General features: G+C 38.2%; 1 protein-coding gene and 1 long non-coding RNA gene across 12 annotated transcripts in view; one reads left to right on the top strand and one right to left on the bottom strand.

Annotated features, from left to right (window-relative positions):
• The window catches only part of hdac5 (histone deacetylase 5), a 97,002-nt gene that overhangs the window by 40,639 nt on the left and 34,645 nt on the right, over nt 1–21,718 (bottom strand). For all 11 annotated transcript variants that reach the window (XM_088007981.1, XM_088007989.1, XM_088007988.1 and 8 more), the window contains 5 exons: nt 12,024–12,113; nt 9,714–9,961; nt 9,462–9,606; nt 9,256–9,358; nt 3,240–3,373 (listed from right to left, as the gene is read on the bottom strand). In XM_088007981.1, the coding sequence (XP_087864107.1) occupies nt 3,240–3,373; nt 9,256–9,358; nt 9,462–9,606; nt 9,714–9,961; nt 12,024–12,113 (720 nt within the window). The remainder of the gene's footprint in view (nt 1–3,239; nt 3,374–9,255; nt 9,359–9,461; nt 9,607–9,713; nt 9,962–12,023; nt 12,114–21,718) is intronic.
• On the top strand, nt 475–822 carry LOC148157810 (uncharacterized). Its single transcript, XR_015764000.1, has 2 exons — nt 475–587; nt 752–822. It is a non-coding gene; the product is annotated as an uncharacterized LOC148157810 (long non-coding RNA).

The raw sequence follows: 21,718 nt of genomic DNA, 5'->3' as shown, positions 1-21,718 counted from the left end.
CTCTCCCTCCATAATAGATGCGATCTGGGCTACCTCTGCAGTGATGAGTCACAATGAAATCAGCAACCAGTCAAACTGACACAAAATAACTTATTCAGCAGTGTCTTCTGGTAACTACATGTCTATATCTGTTTGCAAGGGGTGGTAAGTAAGTAAATATCCTACACACACTTAAATGTAATAAATAGTGACGGGAATCTCTGCTCTTTTCAGAGCTCTCAATGAGGAACCGACTCCCGTCATTCACTTCATAGAGGGCTCTTACAGCCGAAACATTCGTGACTGAATAATCATATCAATAATCATTTATTAGGGATGGAACCCCCTGGTCTCTATCACATTGACCCATCACTAGTAAGCAAGTCTATAATGGTCTGTTAAAAGATAATTTGTGTGCTGCCTTTTGTTTAGTTTATTTGGACCAGCAAGGTTTTTGAACTAGAGCACCCCCTGGTGGATATTTTCTTATGTTGCCTTTGTGATGCTAAAAGAAAACATAGATCCAAGATGGTGGAATGCGACACCAAACAGCTCGTGGAGTAGCTGACTATTGTCTTTATTCGTTGTGTTTCCGACAAGATTTGTTCGTAAGTGCTTGTTAATTGTGAAAATAATAACTGTCTCTTTGTTTCATGTAACGCTGGTGTAAGTAATTTGTATACTTTAGTCATTTAAGAAAATGTTGTTTTAAGCTCGCAGTAAGAATGGCTATTTTGCTATGTTAGCTAACATTACGCCTTGTATGTTGCAGTTTACGATGGCCAAAGTGATGGTAGTGGTCAGAGGCCACTCTTCAATAAACAACTAAAAAGAAAGAAAGAAGTTTGGTTATTGGAGCGTCGTTGTCTGGCTGTCTAGCGGCTGAAAAGATTGAAAACTCAGGGCGAGGACAGCACAATTTGGTAACACTTTATTTGAAGGGGGTTGAATTAGACTGACATGACACTGTCATAAACATGACATAACACCTGTCATGAACATGAATAAGCCTTCATGAATATTTATGACTGTTGTCATAAAGCGTCACTCGGTAAATTATGACACTTTTAATACAAAGTTGACATTATTCAAAATGTTTTTGTTATGACAACTTGACATTAACCAAGAAATCATTACTGTTTAAACTTTACCTTTAATAACATAAAGTTACCTAATTTTTAAAGTGCAATCAGTAATACTTTTATAACAAATTTATCTCAGTAATGATTTCCTGGTTAATCTCAAGTTGTCATAACAAAAACATTTTGAATAATGTCAACTTTGTATTAAAAGTGTCATAATTTACCGAATGACGCTTTATGACAACAGTCATAAATATTCATGAAGACTTATTCATGTTCATGACATGTTATGTCATGTTTATGACAGTGTCATGACAGTCTTATTCAACCCCCTTCAAATAAAATGTTACCGATAATTGTTTATCAATATGGTGGAAAAATGTTATCTAGTAAAAATTATAAAAACGTGAAAATGATCAATTCCAACTGATCATGTGTGATCAACCTCCGAAACTGGCAGCAACTCAGGGTGGTTACTTTTGTTGTTTGAACTATATTTTTCCTAATGTTGTTTTCATAATAGTGTTGGTCAGATAATTATGTTTGAAAATATTATTCAATGCAATATTATGTTTGGTGCAATCGTAAATGGTGTACTTAAGGCCCCTGTTTGGTCGGGAACTCGTACAGTGGGGTTGGTGCTTACTGGGCACCCTGTCAGAACAGGGTGTACAAACACATGGGCAATAAGACAATGATGATAAATTCATTTTTAATTATTTTTCCAACTTGTTAACTCATGTTCATGGGAAATTATGCAACACAAAGGAACAGATCTGTGCTGAGAAAGCTATGGCTATGCCATCAGAACTGGTGTTATTATACTGCTGTTTTATAACAGTCCCTTAGATAGTTACAATACAAAAGGAAATATACAGCATTATGTGTTATTGAGAAATAATGCTGATACATAATCACCATTAATATATCAATAATTAATTTAACAATAGAGCTGTTTAATGTTGACACTGTGTTTGAATGTGTTATACTGCAGATCCAACTGAAAATACTGTCTTAGCTCAAACAGGAACATCAAGAGTGCAGGAATTTTTTCTCTCTGTAGAAGCTACATCTGGTCTGACTTTCTGTAGAGCTGTGATACCTTCCTGGAGGAGGGCATTTGTTGACATAACTTTTTGCCCTTCACTCCACATCTGCTCTTCTTTTTCTTTTTTGTGCATCTGCTCTGTTTTCTCAAACCCCCAGTCGGACATGGCAAATGGCTGCTTGTCAGGTTCTGCCAGAGGTTTCTTCTTGTTAAAGGGGAGTTTTTCCTCTCTACTTTTGCTACATACATGCTCAGTATAAGAAAGTCAAACTCAACATAAGTACTTATCTACTGCAACTACATGCTCGTCCAGGAGGAGTGAATGTTGTAAGTCAATGACTCGATGCTGGATTTCCTGAAAAATAAACTTTTTAAAGGGACAGTATTATGCAAAATCAACTTTCCTGAGCTTTACATTATGCTATAATCCTACTCCCTCATCCAAAACATACCTACATTCAAAACCCTTGGGAGGACCTAAGTCGCCTTTGAGGCGCATATCTTCCTCAGAGTTACAGCTTCCAATCTTCTGCCTCACAAAGCACCTCTTCCCAAAACAATCCCATCAGCTCCTTCAGAGTGGTGTAGTTCCACCATGAGTGGTGGAACTACACCACTCATGGTGGAACTACATATCAACTGTGCTCATTATAGAAGCTACATCTCAATGCAACACTGGTAAAAATGTTGTTAGTAGGTTAATAGACAAGCAATGTTACGTTGAAGGTGGAGTGTTGGAAAGAGCAAGAGTTTCTTAAAGAGTCAAAGACCCAATTTCAAGGGGTTAAATTATGAAGCCACATTTCTTTTTAAGCCATACTTGATACAGCATTTTTATAACAAATGAAGTTAACATAGTTACTTGATTATTCTATAAAATGGCACTATGTGCCTGGAAAATATATAATATTGCCCCTTCAAACTAATTTGGGTAATTAATGACTTGATGCACTGTTCGATAACTTGAATCAACTGGAATGTATGTATAACTGAACTGAACTAGCTTATTTTGTAAAGTGCCATGAGACAACATTTGTTGTTAATTGACACTATGAAAATAAAACTGAAGTGAGCAACTTTGTATAAACACTGCTTGTTATGGTCTCAGTGTCTGCAGCACACTGTCTCACCTGTCTTCCGAAGTGGGAAGTCATCTTTGCCCTCGTAGTTTCCGAGAAGAGGGGGGAGTTTGTAGGAGGGAGGGGTTCCAGGGGTGTTACTCTGAGGGGGCGAGCTTTGCTCTAGAGACGTGTGCTGGCCTCCCCTGCAGTTACAAACACATACATTAGATAACTGACACCACTGCTAATGCTGATTTTCTAGTAACATTCTTAGTATATGTTTCTTTGAGTTCATTATTTCCTAGAAACATTTGCTGTTGCAGTAAGCATGAAATTAATTCCACCATGTCTCTTCATCCCGTAATTTTCTCCTGCAGTAAAGTTAATGCTGAATGGGTTTAGGTCAGAGGTGCCCAAAGTGGGTCCTGGAGGGCCGGCATCCTCCATGTTTTAGTTCTCTCCCTGGTTTAACGCACCTGGATCAAATGATGGCTGTTAGAAGGCCTAACAGGAACAATGACAAGCTGAAAAGGTTGTTATTATGAAAGGGCAGAGAACTAAAACGTGCAGGACGCCGGCCCTCGAGGGCCAACTTTGGGCTCCCCTGGTTTAGGCAAAAGGCCAGTGAACTGTTACCAGAAGCTGCCGGGGCATCTGAAACTGACCAAACATGACATTAACTCACTGCAGTTCCGCTGAGGCAATGAGGCTTTATTACATCTGTTCACTTTTACAAACTTGAAGCAGTGACACATTTTGGAACAGACTTCTGACATGAAGAAGAAAGTCAAATGACAGCAGGTTTAATGGTGTGATGACAAGTAAACTTGTCATCACAAGTTTACTTTACTTGAGGAAGATAAAAGTAAAATCCAGCGGCTAGTGACTGAAAAACAGCTGATTGGTAACGGGCTGCAGCTGAGAACAAACAAGAAAACTAGGAAAATAAATCTAACTGTAACAAAGACTAACCAAATACAGGATCTAAATAATAAACATAATAAATAACTGAAGTTACTATCTTTGAACCTAAAGAACTATCTAGAGTCAATGCACAGCTTCAGTTATTACAACAAAAAACTACTCAGATAGCACACGATGGCAATTCAATGTTGAATTATAGTCAGAATGGTTGAATTTTTGTTGAGATCGACAACTGACAGTGGATCAACCATCAAACAACCATCCAACTGTAGCCAAGTAACCAATGTTGAAAATGTGTCAATGAATCAATGTTGTTTTGTGGTTGGAATCTAATGAATGAAATGCTGATGTCTGATCAAAACGGGATCAATGTTGCATCAATGTTTGCTGTTTGTTGCACCCTTCCCATCTTCTCCACCTCTTCTGAGCTCTGGGTGAGAGCATTTTATTATTGAGCAGGGGATAATCAATTCAATTAAGCACTATATTGAGAACAGTGGGTTGATTCCTCCCTGTTCTTTTCTTACTTGTCTGTAAATATTATTACTGACTGTGCATATTTTGTTGACACAAAAACATCTACAACTTACAAGGAGTGAAGCACTCCACCCCCACTATGTACATGAGTGGGATGTCCCAAACACACAGCCACTTCTCTGTTGGCTTGTTTGCAAAATATGTTAATTTAATGTTGAATTATCAAAAAATGTAAATATAATTAAAAAATGTATTTTAATCAGACAAAAAGTGAAACTTGTATATTATATTCATTCATTACAAACAGACTAATATATTTCAAATGTTTTTTTTTTTTTATTATTATGTTGATGATTATAACTCACAACTAATGAAAACCCCAAATTCAGTATCTCAGAAAATTGGAATGTTACTTTAGACCAGGGATCCCCAAACTTTTTCCTGCGAGGGCCACATAACTCTTCCCTTTTCTGGTCGGGGGCCGGTCTTAGTTTTTCGAGAAAACTTTTGTTAACGGGGGGAAATTACTGCCGACGACATATTCGTGTTTTGTAGATAGATTTTTACCCAGAATGCAAATGGAAAAAAACCGTGAGCGAAACGGTGACTGGTACTGACTAGTATATATTCCATTGAGGGAAAATAAGTTTCATATCTGCTCAAGAGCCCCCCTGGTGGTTAAAGAAAAATCCACATATATATGAAAAAAAACACTGAATGCTCTCTGGTATTGTTCAGGGGGCCGGACCAAATGAGGAGGCGGGCCGGATCCAGCCCACAGGCTGTAGCTTGGGGACCCCTGCTTTAGACCAATACAAAAAAGGATTTTTAGAAAAGTGTGAACATGAAAAGTATGACCATGTTCAGCACTTAGTTGGTGCTCCTTTTGCCCAAATTACTGCAGCAATGTGGTGTGACATGGAGTTGATCAGTCTGTGGCACTGTTCAGGTGTTATGAGAGCCCAGGTTGTCCTGATGATGACCTTCAGCTATTCTGACTTATTGGATCTGGTGTATCACATCTTCCTCTTCACAATAGCCCATAGAGTTTCTATGGAGTTGAGGTCAGGCGAGTTTGCTGGCCAATTAAGAGCAGAGATGCCACGGTCCTGATACAGTGGTGCCCAAAGTGGGTCCTCGAGGCCCGGCATCCTGCATGTTTTAGTTCTCTCCCTGGTTTAACACACCTGGATCCAATGATGGCTGTTAGAAGCCTAAGAAGAGCATTGACATGCTGAAAAGGTTGTTACTAACAAATGAGTGCAAAGAAGCAATAAAATTAAGAAATAAAGCATTTAAGGTACTCAAACATAATCCAATTTATAAGAATTTAATTGATTATAAAAGAAAACAAGCAATAGTAAGGAGAACTATAAAAAATGCAAAAAGAGAATATTGGAGAAATTTTTGTAATACGATAGGGAAAGAAACGAAAATTTGGAAAGTAATCAAAAGAAGAAATGGTATAAAAAGAGAGTTTGAATATCCTTTACTAAAAATAGATGATACAAATATAACAAGAGATGAAGACAAAGTTGAAATATTGGCAAGAACGTTTAGTAAAATTCATAGTTCAAATAATATTAGTGAAAAGGGAAGAAAAGGAAGAAAACATACAAAAATTATATATAAAGATTTTTTACAGAGTGTTGAAGAAACAAATAATTTGTTGAATGTTGAGTTTACAAAAGCTGAATTGAATTATGCACTTAAGAATACAAAAAACACGGCACCATGTAATGACCAGATCTGGTATAGAATGATAAGGCAACTCAGTGAAAAATCTAAAGATATATTATTACAATTATATAATAAAATTTGGGAGGAGGGAAAATTACTGTGGAATTGGAAGGAATCAATTATAACACCAACAGCCAAACCAGGAAAAAATAATTAAAACCCAGAAAATTACAGACCAATAGCTTTAACATCAAATCTATGTAAAATAATGAAAAAAATGATTAATAATACACTAGTATATTATTTAAATAGTAAAGGATATATGTCAAAATATCAAAGTGGTTTTCGAAAAGGGAGGAGTACAAATGATCCAACATTATGTTTAGAGCATGAAATTAGAAGAGCTCAAGTAAATAAAGAAAGTGTAGTGGCAGTATTTTTTGATATTGGAAAAGCATATGACATGATGTGGGTGGAGGGATTATTAATTAAATTATGCAAATTGGGTAATAAAGGGAGAATATTTAAATGGATTAAAGACTTTTTATCAAACAGGAAAATACTGCAACAGTTTAAACCTGTTGTTTAAACTGTTGCCAAACAGAAGCAGTGACATCTTTTAAGAGTCAAATGCTTTCCTTTTTAACTTTAATTAAAAAGTTAGAATAGGAGAAGTTATCTCAGGAAAATATGTAGTAGAAAATGGAATTCCACAAGGGAGTATTATAAGTCCATTACTGTTTTCAATTATGATAAATGACGTATTTAAAGATATTGGAAAAGACATGGATTGTTCACTCTTTGCAGATGATGGAGCTGTTTGGAAAAGAGGGAAAAACATAGATTTTATTGTTAAAAAATATTATTGAAATAGAGAAATGGGCGTTGCAATGGGGATTTAAGTTCTCAGTTGATAAAACGAAAGTAATGATATTTACTCAGAAAAAAATAAATAAGGAAATAAAATTGAAATTATATAATCAAGAGTTAGAGCAGGTAAAGTGTATAAAATTTTTAGGAATATGGTTTGATGAAAAATTAAAATGGCATATACATATTCAAAAAGTTGATAAATGTAAGAAAATTTTGAATATTTTGAGATGTTTGGCTGGCAGTGACTGGGGAGCAGATAGACAATCACTAAAACAGATTTACACAAGATCCAACATAGACTTTGGTTTATGGTTCAGCAGCTAAAACACATCTGGTTAAATTAGACATTATCCAACATCAGGCATTAAGATTATGTACCGGAGCAACAGCAGCCTTAGAAATAGAAATGGGAGAAATGCCGTTAGATTTAAGAAGAACAAAATTAGAAATGAATTATTGGTTAAATTTGCAAGGCAGTAACGTTGATCATCCAACTCTGGAAATTTTAAATCCATGTTGGGAAAAAGAAAAGAAAGAGATGAGTTTTAGATGGACAATTGGAAATAAAATAAAAAAAAATTAAAATGAATAATTTAGAAATTAGTCGAACAACACCAATATCAATTATACCACTCTGGATTCTACCAGAAGCAAAAGTAGATATGTCAGTAATGGAAAAAAACCCAAGATAAATCTTACATTGTAGATAGTTACTCAGTGCAATTATATTTAAATAATTATTATCAATACATTCAAATTTATACTGATGCATCAAAAATAACTGGGAAAATAGGAATAGAGTTTGTATTACCAGAATTCAATATAAAAATAGGAAAACGAATTACAGATGGGTTATCAGTATACACAGGAGAAGTGTTGGCAATATTATTAGCTTTACAGTGGGTAGAAGATATAAAACCATTAAAAACGATAATATGTTCAGATTCAAGCTCTGCATTATTAAGTTTAAAAAATAATCAAACAGATAGTAGGATGGATATTTTGTTAGAAATATTTCATACATTATTCAGAATACAAAACATGGTTTTAATAGTTATATTTGTGTGGGTTTCAGGTGCTATGGAACAAGGTCATGTGGTCTGATTAGGACAGACTGACCCTCTTCAAGAGTGATGGGCGCATCAGGGTAAAAAGAGAGGCAGATGAAATAGTTACCCATCATGCCTAATGCTTACAGGTCTGTAGGAACAGTGCTAGGATCTGGGATTGCTGCGGTTGGTCAGGCCAGGTTCAGCACCCTGATGAGGTCAGCTGACTGGCTGAATGTACTGAATGGCCGGGTTCTTTCATCAGCGGATTGTTCTTCTCTGATGGCACAGCCACATTCCCAGATGACAATGCCAGGATTCACTGGACTGAAATTGTGAACGAGTGGCTCTGGGAGCATGAGACATCATTTTCACATAAAGACTGGCCACCACAGAGTCCAGACCTTAAACCCATGGACAATCTTTGTGATTGTTACGGCCTTGTTAGCTGAATTGTGGGTGCTTTTCTTGTCTGTCTTTGTACTCCTCCCCTTTGCAGGTGTCTCTGGTCCATTGATTGGGAGCGCAGAGTACTTGGGCCTGGCTGTCTCCATCTTCTGTGTCGCCTTCAGCGTCCACTCTGCCGATTGACACTTGTGGTGTTTGTTGCCAGGCCTCAGCTCCCCTCCTTTTGCACGTTTGAGTTTCTTTGTTTTTGCACTTCCATACTTCCATATGCACTCATACAACACATCCAAGCATTTGCATTACACCACTGATACTGACTTTCACAATCCATTATAGTTTTTGTTAATAAATATTCATTTTTCTGCACGTTAGCCTCTGCATGGTCTCTTGTTTCTGTTATGACCTTGAGCCAGTCGTAACAGTGATGTTCTGCAGAAGACTTTTCACAGTAGTAGGCCTCTACCATCCTCAATACAAGATCTTGGTGAAAATTGAATGCAACACTTGATGGAAATAAATCCAATGGTATCAAAAAAAAGCTCCAGTGACATAATCAAAATTAAAGGCCTAGTCTGTTGGGGTAATTGTTTTTTAGCATGTTGAACATGCATATGGGTCAAACTGCCAAAAACATTTACCCCGTTCACCCTGTAAAGAAAATAGGAAATTCTCACCAGCACTTTGGGGAGAAGGAATGGTTGAGTCCTGGACCAGGTTCTTTCTTGCTGAGAAGAAACTCCTGAAGCTTCAGCTTCACCTCTGTGCTGGCAATGGCACCTTCCATAACACAAACACATGCAGACAGCATCAGGATGCTACACTCTCTGTACATCAATATATGCATTTCAGTGTAGTCACTGATGGCAGCACTAGAACCTACTCTCTTTCCCTTTCTCTTTATTTCTCAGCAGCAACAGTTGTTGCTCCAGTCTCTGTTTCTCCTGCTCTTCGTGTCTTTGTTGCTCCAGTTTTCTCTTGTGCTCCAACTCCTGCTGCCGCTTTGCTGCCAGCAGCTCCTGTTGTTGCTTACACACACATACAAACACGTTTAACTTGGTTTAGAGACTGATTCTGGAGATGAGTTTAGCTTTACAACCATTAAATCAGTGACTATAAAGAGAATGTGAGCTACCTTTAAGTGCTCTTGCAGCTGGACTTCGTGCTGCCTTGTTAACACTTCATGTTTTTTCTGAAACTCCGCGAATAGCAGCTGCTTCTGGAGTTCCTGTTGCTGTTTGAGAAGCACGAGTTCCTGCTGAAGCTGCTGCTCTCTCAGGGCTGTATCCACTGCTCCCCCACCAGACACAGAGCCCAACCTGGGTTCTGTCCTCAAGTCCACTGGGCCTCCGCCTCCACCTGGGCCTTCTCCAGGACCACCGCCTGGACAATAAACAAGGTCAACTTTCCTCCCTCTTCAGCTTTACACAATTTTCTACGGCACAACTGATTTGGGATTTAATGTAACAGAAGAACACGAAATACCTTTATTAGAAAGTAAAAACAAAAACATAAATAGTTTCAAGATTTTTACACATAAAAAACAGAAAAAGGCCCTTGATGTCAAGCTTCTGTAAAACCATTGTTCACTGCAATTACAGATGCCGTATGCATATGTCTGGTTTCCTGTTAGCCAAACACCTCAAGCTCACTCAGACTGAGTCAACAGCACCAGTCAACTTATTTTCACACAAGACTGAAAAAAACGTTTGGATGTCTGCCAAAGCCATTTAAGGGGAAAAAATTCAACTTATCAGGTTACATGCTAAACAATATTTGGATGAAAACTAACATTATTCCACACTGGAAACACCACCCAAAAAGTAGAACACTGTAGTGGAAGCATCATAATTTGGGGTGATTTTTACTAGCAGTGACATTAGCTGCATTTCCATTACAGATGTGTGCAAACATTTGTCTCTATTCTGCTAATATTGAAAGAACTAACTTGGAATTGTGATGTTTCCAATAAAATCACGCATGAATAAGCTTGCTCATATGTTAAGTCAAAATCATGGTAGCGATGGATGTAAAGAGTTACATTATTGATAATTCAGTCATGGTGCTAGTGCTCATCATCTATCAGCCATCAGAGGAGACGTCTGTGTTTTGTTCAGGCGTTGGAGCGACAAGCCTCTTGTACTTGGGAGCGGCTACGCATGCAGCGTTTTGGAGAAATTGTAATTAGTGATTTTGCATAAGAGCTATGGATTCAACACATTGGAAGAATACACAACTTTTGAACTGTGTGAATGTGAGGGCTCTGGTGGAGCCAGCTGGACACTGTCCGAAAAAAACAAACAAACAACAAACCACAAAGAAGACCACTTACTGTCATCTTTGCCATGGGTTTTGCCAGTAGTAACATCCGGCTGTTCATCAAGTGTGATGCCAAAAAGTGTTTCCATTGGACCTTTGTGACATATTTCTATTTCGATACAGTTGGAAAGTCACATCATACCAGTGCAACAACTTTCTCTTGAGTTTTTTTTAAATTGGCATGTTTTCATTAAGTGCATTTATTTCATAATTTCAATTTATGCAATTCTATGGTTAATGGAAACACTGCTAGTGAAGCTAGAAAGAGTTGTTGGGAAAATGGATGGTGATAAAGAGAGGACAATCCTGGAAGAAAACCCACTAGAGGCTTCAGAAGACTTTCAGCTCAGGTGGAAGTTTACCGTCCACTAGGACTGTCAGACTTACGACAGAATGATTTTGATCAAAGCCTGTACATTAATACTGGCTTAATCTAGTTTTGATCCACAATCTAGCCCTAGATTGTGACTGTGCAAAGTCTAACGTCTAGCGCTAGACGTTTGAATATGTGACAAGCCTTGAAAATTGATGTTCAGATGCTTTCCATCCAATCTGACCAAGGGTGAGCCACTTAGCAATGAAGAATGGGCAAAGATGTATGTTTATACTGTAGATGTGCAAAGCTGGTAGAGATTTATATGGAAAAACATGTAGCTTTGATTATTCAAACAGCTTTGACTCATGGAGGGCTGAATACCAATGCACATCATACTTTTCAGATTTTTAGTAGTAAAAAGATCTGAAACCATGTATTCAAGTATGTGTTGGTATTTGCAACTTTGGAAACTTAAATCATGCCCCCTAGTTTATTTAAAAGGAAGAAGCTTTCTCCAGGCAATACTTTCAAACAACCATTCATTTTATAATTAATGAGTTTTGAACTGTAACATTAACCATGCTAACTGAGACAAGGTGACCTGATGCAAGCAGGGTGAAATAATTTTTAAGTATAGTTTCTTGGCTTCATTTCAATTTGATAAATAATTACACTCTGTCATCCACAATGCTATGAGGTATTAGATTTAAATAATCTTGAACCAGCTAATATTTATAATGTGCTGACATTTGTTGGGATGTAGTCTTGACTACTTTGACTAAATTTGTTATTTTTGTAAAGAAGACTCACCAACCCCTTCACCACCACCTCCTCTCTGCTCACATGTTGCTTCAACTGGACTCTGCATGCCTGATGGGAGGCTGCTCTTCACCTCCAAGACTGCAGAAAAAAGAAAGACGAAATGATTGATTAGTCCTGAACACCACAGAATGTTACATCACTTAGGGACATACACACAAAGTGCATCCAATCAGTTTCCACTCCATTCACACACTCGGTGGTAGTGAAAATCGGGGACACAGTGTCCTACCCCCCTAAAATAGCCACAAGCCAGCAATAGATAGTACAGACTTGTAGTGTTACCTTGGCATTGGTCTATGTATATTCGGCACGGTTCAGTTGAAGGACACAGAGGAATATGATTACAAGAGCTGGAAATAAACCTGAATAATCACAGTGGATGTTGAATGACTGAAGAAAACAACAACTTTGTTTGCAGAACTCTGAGTTACAAGAAATAGAAGAAATAAAAATGTCTTCAATGTCACAGATTCATATTGATTTCCTTCAGCAGGTACTGAACTTTTTGTAGTTGGCCTTTTGCCTTGTCAGATGATATTTGTAGGAACTCATCACCTGGTCATAAAGACTTCTGACGGTAACACTTTATTTGAAGGGGTGTGCATAAGACTGACATGTCATAAACATGACATAACATTTGTTATGAACATAAAGAAGTCTTTATGAATGTTTATGACAGTTGTCAAAAAGTGTCATTCAGTAAATAATGACACTTTTAATGCAAAGTTGCTCTAAAAGTTGCATTAAAAGTCCATACAAAATGCCAACTTTGCATTAAATATCATAATTTACAAAATGACACTTCATGAACACAGTCATAAACATTCATAAAGACTTCTTTATGTTCATGATACATGTTATGTCATGTTTTTGACAGTGTCATGTCAGTGTCAAGTGTTACCCTTCTGACCAACAATATGAAGCTTCATGAAACATTTCTGCTGTGATCAGCTTGTACAGTTGCCTGTAGGATTAGGCCACTTCTTGGAAAATGGAGCAGGATTCCACAGACTGAGACGTCAGGATTTCCTCCATACTAGCCAGGGGTGGATTCAATTAGGACTCTTACTCACAGGGAAGTTTGACCTATGAAAGGTGCTCTGAGTAGTCAGCTGAAATCCTCCCAGTTCTGCATCCTAGATATCGTCTAATCTAATTAAACTGTAACATCAAAAGCAATGCAAAGCTGGTTAGCTCTATCCAAGAGGATTCAGACTAGTTGAGCCAGAGACTACACAGGTAGTGAGGAGTGAGCCTCAAGGAACATGTTCTGCCTCCACACACAGACATATCCAGGACATGAGCCACATCTGTTGACTTCACTGTGTCAGGAGCACAACACTTTGTGCTTTAAGTCCAGTGTGAGATTCTTCCCATCAGTGACGACTTTGGGATCCATGTCCTCTGTTAGTGTTGGTCCACCAGCAGATAACACATGAACAAACTGGAATGACCAAAATCTCAAGATGAAGATGAAAGACAACAGAGCAAGATGAGCTGAAGTCTGCTACTAGAGGAACCTCAGCAGAGACTCAGGCTGATTACCTCCAAGCCACACCATAATGATGCAGCGATTCATGCAAAAGGAGTCCTGATCATGTGCTGAGTGTGGCTACTGTATAGTCAATGCAGCATCTGTATAGACAACTATAGGAAAACTATAGCTATCTATACAGACTATATCAACAACTAAAGATTGTTGATAATTGTTATTCTTTTTTATATATTGTCTCTTGTGACAATGCTGTTGGCTCTGACCAACTTTAAAATCCAACCATAGATAGTGGCATCATTTAATACTTGTCAACGTTCATGCAGGTCAATTTAGGGTCATAAAGTGTTCACACAGAGGTCTGATTTTTAATTTATTTTTAATGCATTTAGTAGTAGGAACAACCATGCAATAAAATCAGATTTCAGCAAAAAGTCAAAACCATCAACACCTGCAGAGTGAACAAACCTCTGTTTTATTCCATCAGAGTTGACTGACCCACATGGGGATCAGAACCACAATCAATTGAAATGGAATGCAATATAAAGTGTTCAACTAGATAGATCACGTTTGGTGCAACATGGTTTATTTAGGGGTATAAAACAGATATGAGAATGTACGGATGGTAAGAGCCAGGTGTGAAAAAGGTATAATAACATAAGATGCAAGCTAACTGGTAGAAGCTCATCCTTACAGGCGCTGCTTTGTAACGATTTCCTTGGCACAGTAGATGTTGCTGCTCAAAGAAAACATTCTGAAACTGAGAACTGTAGATAAACAAGACCATGTGCATGTGTTTTTCTCTTTATATGTACACATGTGTGCAGCTGCTTGCGTCTAAATTACCTAAACAAATATCCTGGCTCTTCACTGTGACGCACGTGTCTCCCTTCTACTACCACACACCGCCTTTGCATGTGTGTGTGCACATGAGAGACTGCTCTGTGAGAGTGTGTATAACAGTCTGCTTGGCAAGAGGGCAGCATTCCACAGCAGCAAGCGTCTGACGTCAAAGCGGAGACATTTATAGTCTGGTAAACACACACTCACATGCAGGCTGACAAAGAGGTGGAACTGACGAACCGTTTCAGTCAATCGAAGAAGTTTTCTAACTGACTTCTGACCAGCTCTCATTGCAGTTGTTCATTATTTCATGTACCAGTACACAGACTGTGTGTATGGACACAAATAACTTCTTAACGCTTAGCTCCAACACAAAAATATTTGCTATATAGCAGAGCTAAAATGACACAAGAGAAGTTTTATATAGCAGTCATGTTGAGGCAAGAAACTAGCAACGTGGCCATGTCTTATTCTCAATTAGCTTCACTTAACTGAGGAGCAGTTTCATTGCTATTATACAGACTTTCATGGATTATAATGGGATTCTATGAGGTAAACCAACACAGAGTTTTCAAACATTCTTCCACAAATTATCTGAAAAGTGTGGTGTGTAAAACCATGTGCCAAGAGCTAATATTTAATATTTTCCTTTGACCTCTCGACTCTCACCCCCAAAATATTTGCACTAAAGTCACTGGGTCCATGACAGTTGAAGGGTTTTAAGATAAGGGAATTTAAATATTAATATTTTACAGTTTTTCTCAGTTTTAGTGCATTTCTAAGAACAGAATTGAAATTCTTAAAACTACCTGTTCAATCTTCAAATTACTGTGTCACTTCTGCACATCAAAAAATGAATTGCTCATTCCTTTTGCTTTTGTACATCATGTAACTGATTATGTTCACTTCTCTGATTTCCCCCCCGTTGTAATTTGCTTTTATCGTGTTGATCAAAATATGTTAAACGTGTCTGTGTTGAATTCTCAACTTCCAAAAAAGCATAAGTTCACTGATATGTTAACTGACAGAGTTTTGAGAGCTGAACTAAGGATTTTTCAAGCAAACAAATGCTATTTTTGCTGTTTCTACAAATTGTTTTGGGAAATGCGTTTACTGTTTTGTAAATGCCAACAATGACTTGAGAAATCCACCAAAAGTGACTGAGAAAAACTAACATAGCATAAATTGTCTCAGGTGTATCTATGTGTTTGGCTGTATGAAACGTGTTCACATTTACAGCTTTGTTTCTGCTAGCTTGCAGGAATTGTAACTTGCATAAATGGTTGAAGACAACCTATTGGGCTTCATGAGACTCAGATAAATGGTGAGTATCTATTTCATAAATTGCCTAAAACAGTTATATTTGTTTTTATTTGTGGTTTTTGTTTGTGTATTTTGTCTGGTTGCAGAGAGGATCACACCTATAGTCAACAAACAAAGGTTTAAAACTACTGACTTTTCAGTCAGAAATGATCACACTGCCAGAATTTTACCGTATTTCCAAAATACGGTAAAAAACAGGCAGTTTTGGCTGCCAGAATTTTACCGTATAAAGACGGTAAAATTCTGGCAGCCACAGCTGCCGGTTTTTTACCGTAAATTGAGGCCGTTTTTTTTTTTTTTTTTACAGTGCAGCCTTTATCATTATGTTTGTCCAGCAATACATTTCTAAAGGACAAAATGAAATATCTGTGTTTATTTTAGTCCATCAGAACTAGAACCTGAAGGTTCAGCAGAGAGTTGATCGCAGCAGCTGCTGCTGCTTACGTCCCGCCCACAATAGCGACAAACAGAATAATGGAAAAGCTTAATATCTGGGTTAGAACCTAACCACAACAAAAACATTTCAGCTTAGCTGAACAGTGGCTCCATGCAAACAGGCCCTAAGAAGCTCCTTGATCTTTCCTTCCTGTATCCAGCATGTGGAAGCTGCTATATGTTGCTATTTATTGTGACAAAGAGCTGAAAAAACTGAATGCATGAGAAAATAACCTGAAATAAGTCGGTCTGAGCTTATGGGCTTGTCCTTTACCAATTTAAAACTTCTTTGACATCATCCCTCTGCCAATCTGACTAGCCACCTGTCAAGTGTGTTCCCTATCTTCTACTTATTTAGCCAACATAAAGTGCATGCATGCACAAAGTGCACAAAGTTGAATGCATGAACTGTAACGTTTATCCACACAGACCATGTCCTTGGCTTTGTAATCCACCCTGTTACTGCCCTTAAGGTACTTTAGAAAATGCTTGCTCCAGTTTATATATAAAATTTATCTCAGCACACTTCATCTACTGGCCTTATAATAGAACTTGGCACGGCAAAACACCGTGACGTACATTGCAGCAGGAAAGACTTCACAGGAGTGTCTTGTAGGCCATGAAAAGTTTGGGAGTCTGTTGTTCTGCAAGAAAGTGAATCTGTGTCCCAACCTTAAGTCTTTTGCAGCCATGACTGTCATGTATAGCTCCATCCATCTCCCCATTAACACTGACAAGCATCCAAGTTCTTGGAAAGCATCCACACATCACGATACTGCCACCACCGTATCTAGACCACAAAGCTCAGTTCTGGTCATCCAGGCGGCTTCTTACATGTCTTTCGAACTTTAATGGGACGTCTTCCCCACTAAGGCCAGCAAATGTGTTGGCAGATGTTACCACCTGACTTGCTGATCTCTGCAGTTCTGTCAGATCTCACAATTCTAGAATTGTGCCGCTGAGGGTGGCGACATGTTGAAGTAGTTCTGTGCTTTCTTTCAAATTTTTTCTTTTTTTCATTCATTCATTCTTGCTTTTTTTTTTTTTGAAGAAAATACTTTTTTTGGACAGCTATTCTTTCTTGTTTTGGATTCTGTGTGGTTGACGATTCTTCTGGCAATATTTCTTGTATTGTTGCTATTTTGTTATGATTCGTAACCATAGGAACAGGGTAGTTTACAACACAGAACAGCTCATCAACATTAGAAAAGCTGAAATAATAACACAACTGAAGTCAGAAATCCCAGAGGAGCTGAAAAGGAGGCGTTCTGGATGGAGAGCAGGAGCAAAAAGGAGAGAAAGAAGGAGGAAATCCAATCCATCTCTTCCATCCATTGTAATGGGCAACATAAGATCGTTAGCTAACAAGATGGATGAACTTCAAGCCCTGACAAGAACTCAGTAAGAATATAAGGAATGAAGCATAATGTGTTGGCTGCAGGATTATATCCCCGACTCCAACATCTCTCTGCCAGGCTTCGTGATTATACGAGCAGACAGAGATTTAAAGAGCAGCAGGAAAAGCAAGGGAGGTGGATTAGCAGTGTTTGTGAACAACAGATGGTGACATGTTACTGTGAAGTGTCATCTCTGCAGTCCAGACATTGAACTCTTGGTAGCAAGTTTCTGACCATATTATTTACCAAGAGAGTTCACCAGTGTTATTTGGCAGCTGTTTACATTCCACCCTCAGCTGTTGTCGATAATGCATGTTGTTGTTAAGATAAACCCCAATGCATTTGTGGCAATATATAGTGATTTTAATCATGTCTCACTCTTTTCAACACTACCAACATTTCACCAGTTTGTCAGCTGCTCCACCCAGGAAAACAAAATTTTGGATTTGTTTTATGCTAATGTCAAGGATGCATATGTCTCTAAAACCAAGACCTCCTCTGGAGAAGTAGAACCATGCTTTAGTTTTTCTCTGCTCTGAATACAAACCTCTGGTGAAGAGGCTACCTGTTAGGAAGACAGCTGTTAGGAAGTGGTCAGAGAAAGCAGACCAGGCCCTCCAGGCTTGTTTTGAAGCAACTGATTGGACTACTCTCTGCCAGCAAGATGCTAAAGATCTTCTATAAGTCTGTTGTTGAGAGCGTCATCTCTGCTGCCATCATCTGATGGGGCAGCAGCATCAGAACCAGGGACCTAAAAGGACTCAACAACGTGATAAAGAAGAATGGTTCTGTTCTGGTTCTGTTCCAGGACGACTGTGGAACCTCTGAAGATAATTATGCAAAGAAGGATTCTTCATAGGATTAGGAAAATTAAGGACAACCCTGACCGTCCTCTTCACAACACTATCTTGGCAAGGCAGAGCATCTTCAGTCAGAGGCTTGTTCAGATTCAGTGCAGTACAGACTGCTGCAGGAAATCTTTCCTGACAACAGTCATCACGATCTTCAATAACTCTTTGAAGAATCTAAATTCTTATTTAATTTCCCTTTGGGATTAATAAAGTATTTTTGAATTTGAATTCTCTGCAGATTTTTCTTAGCTACTTCTCTGATTCAGGCTGCTTTCTGTATTTCACACCCAAGTAGAGTTTGTTCTACTTACAAGTGGGAAGTTGTGTTTGTTGTGGAGCAAACTACAATAAGCAATAACAGCTGTTTATTCATTTCAAGGAATATATTAAATGCCTTTAAAAATAAAAGATCACAAATTTAGCCAGAATAAGACAGAGTAATGTTTTCCCCTTAATTTGGCCCAAGACCTGCATAAAAAACACTTTTCAAATATCCTCAGGTTAATGAAAAGGTATGAATGTCTTTTTTTCTGTTTGTCTTTGATGCCCCAGTTTCACACTACTGCTGCTGCTGGGAGGTATTTCTGGAAACCAGTGTTCATTCCTTATTTTCCCTCTCTCTTTTCCTGTCTTGTTCATTTTGTAATGCTAAAAGAAAATAGGCTCCATGACGTCAGTCCTGCAAAACACTCAGCTAAGGGGAAGAGAGGAAGAACAGAGCAAGCAAGTAAGAGAGGGGGGTAAAAATAGTATAATGGCTGTGTGTACTTTAGTCAAATTAGAAGCTGAGACGCAGAGACAAGAGGACTCTTGAGTGGTGTTGCTATAGTGACTTAAGGGTAGGTTGATAAACTGTGGGTCATCTATTCTGGATAACATCTGCAGTGTTAGAGCTCTCATGGTGTCTTAGAAAACAACAGATTTCATTTGTTAGATGAGTATAACTGGTCTTCTCAACTCCATTTGCACAGTAAAACCTCAGACTTCATTGTGCTATGGGGAAAAACACAACTGAACATTGCCCTGAAAAAATACCTCTATTTTGAAACATGGTGGTGAGGGCTTGTTGCTGTTGTAATATTTTTCTTCAGAATGGACAGGGAAGCTGTACAAAGTTGATAGGAGCTGATAAGCTCCAAAAGACTAGAAGAAAGACTCACTTTCCAGAAGAAAGTCCAGACCAGAAAGTTCTAGATCAAAGCATAGTTATGTATTAGAAAGTCCAAGCCAATCTCTCAACCTGAATTTGTTTATGAATTATAGAAAAGCTGAAGAGGTAAAAAAAACATTTTTGGAAGGCCTTGTATGTGTATCTTATCTGTGTAATGCGCATGCACTAACGTATATGCAGCCTGTTGCGGTTACTCCTCTCGTTGTTTTACTTTTTAAATATTTTAAATAATTGTTCGATTATTTTATTTTACTACTTTAATTATTTTACTTTGCCAGAAGAGTATCTCCAAGAATGTTGACTAAGAAAGTCATTATCTTTTTATTCGTTGTTGAAATACTTTTTATACTCTGCCAAGCGCAACAACTTGGCCGCATTGTTCACACCAGGGATCAGCTGATTGCGCTGAAAACAGCCGGCATGGAGTCCAGATCCACTGAAATCCCCGAGGAGATCTGGAGAAGGACACATCGGGGTTGCAGAGGAGGAAACATAGTATTGGCAAAGTTACATGCTGATGTAGAGAAAGAAATGCAATTCTAATGATTCTAACAGTGGAATCAGGTGATCAGTCATGTGAGATAAATGTTTTATTCATTAGAAGTTACTTGGTAAATATGTTTCCATCTCCCTTTTAGTGCACTAAAAGCCAAAAACCACCTCAAGAGTAAAAACATTTTTGAGAAATTGAGGAAGTTATTTCAAATTTTTCCATTTTCATGAGCCTTTTCTAATGCAATACCTCAAAATGTGTATAAAAATGATATGCTGTAATTGGCCTGTATGTATACAACTTTATCAAGTCCATAGGACCCCAGATTGATTCACACTAAATTCAGTCATTCACATTCACATACAATGATGGAAACACAGTTATAGGAATTCAGTGCTGAAAATTGGTGTAATGTTGGAGACAATCCTAAATAAAGGATAGCACTGTAAATAGGCATTTGATTTTTTTTTCAGTAGTAACATGGACCAACATCTTCCAACTCTGTTGGAATTGTGTTCTATTTTATCACCTACATATTTTCCTATGAAACTTAAACTGCAGCAGAATCAATACGTAAACTTCAACTAGAGATTGAAGTTTCCATACATAGCCATGTTACAGATTTAGTAACAGGACGGCCTGTCACAATAACAAATCTTGAAGGACAACAAGTTGACTCAGAAATTATTGCTATAAACGATGAGTGTCCTTTTGAGACCATTGGTAACCAATATAATGATAATGGTATAAACATGCTCTCAAAGACCAAAAACCTACAAGAGCAACAAATTAATTAATTTCTAAAGAACATTTAACACTGAAACTGAAAGACATTTTAAATATCCAAATATAAATATACAAACAAAACGGATTATGAAGTCATATATATATATATATATATATATATATATATATATATATATATATATATATATATGGACCAACATATATATATATGTGGCATATACCAAGGAGATGCTCTGTCCCCACTGCTGTTCTGCATAGGCCTGAACCCCCTCAGCCAAATCATCAACAAGACTGGCTACGGATCACCGACTTAAGAATGGGGCCACAATCAGTCACCTCCTCTACATGGATGACATCAAGCTGTACGCCAAGAGCGAGCGAGACATCGACTCACTGATCCACACCACCAGGATCTGCAGCACTGACATTGGGATGTCATTCAGACTAGAGAAGTGTGGCCAGATGGTTACAAAGAGAGGGAAGGTCGTCCGCACAGAAGGGGTCTCACTCCCAGAGGGAACAATAGCAGACATAGAGCACAGCTACAAGTACCTGGGAATACCACAAGCAAATGGCAACCTCGATGAGGTCACAAGGAAAGGAGCCACAGCCAAATACCTCCAACGAATAAGGCAAGTCCTGAGAAGCCAGCTCAATGGCAAGAACAAGATCCGTGCAATAAACAGCTATGCCTTACCAGTAATCAGATACCCTGCAGGAATAATTAGCTGGCCAATGGAAGAGATAAAGGCCACGGACGTTAAGACTCGGAAGCTACTAACCATGCATGGAGGGTTCCACCCCAAATCCAGCACCCTGAGACTGTACACAAGCCGTAAGGAAGGAGGCAGAGGACTAGTGAGTGTGAGAGCCACTGTCCAGGATGAAACATCCAAGATCCATAAATACATCAAGGACAAAGCCTCAACGG

Source organism: Poecilia mexicana, unplaced genomic scaffold (genome assembly GCF_051168715.1).
Source record: "Poecilia mexicana isolate PSO_F unplaced genomic scaffold, ASM5116871v1 scaffold_8, whole genome shotgun sequence".
Taxonomy (NCBI): domain Eukaryota; kingdom Metazoa; phylum Chordata; class Actinopteri; order Cyprinodontiformes; family Poeciliidae; genus Poecilia; species Poecilia mexicana.
This window is presented reverse-complemented; position numbering and strand designations above follow the sequence as displayed.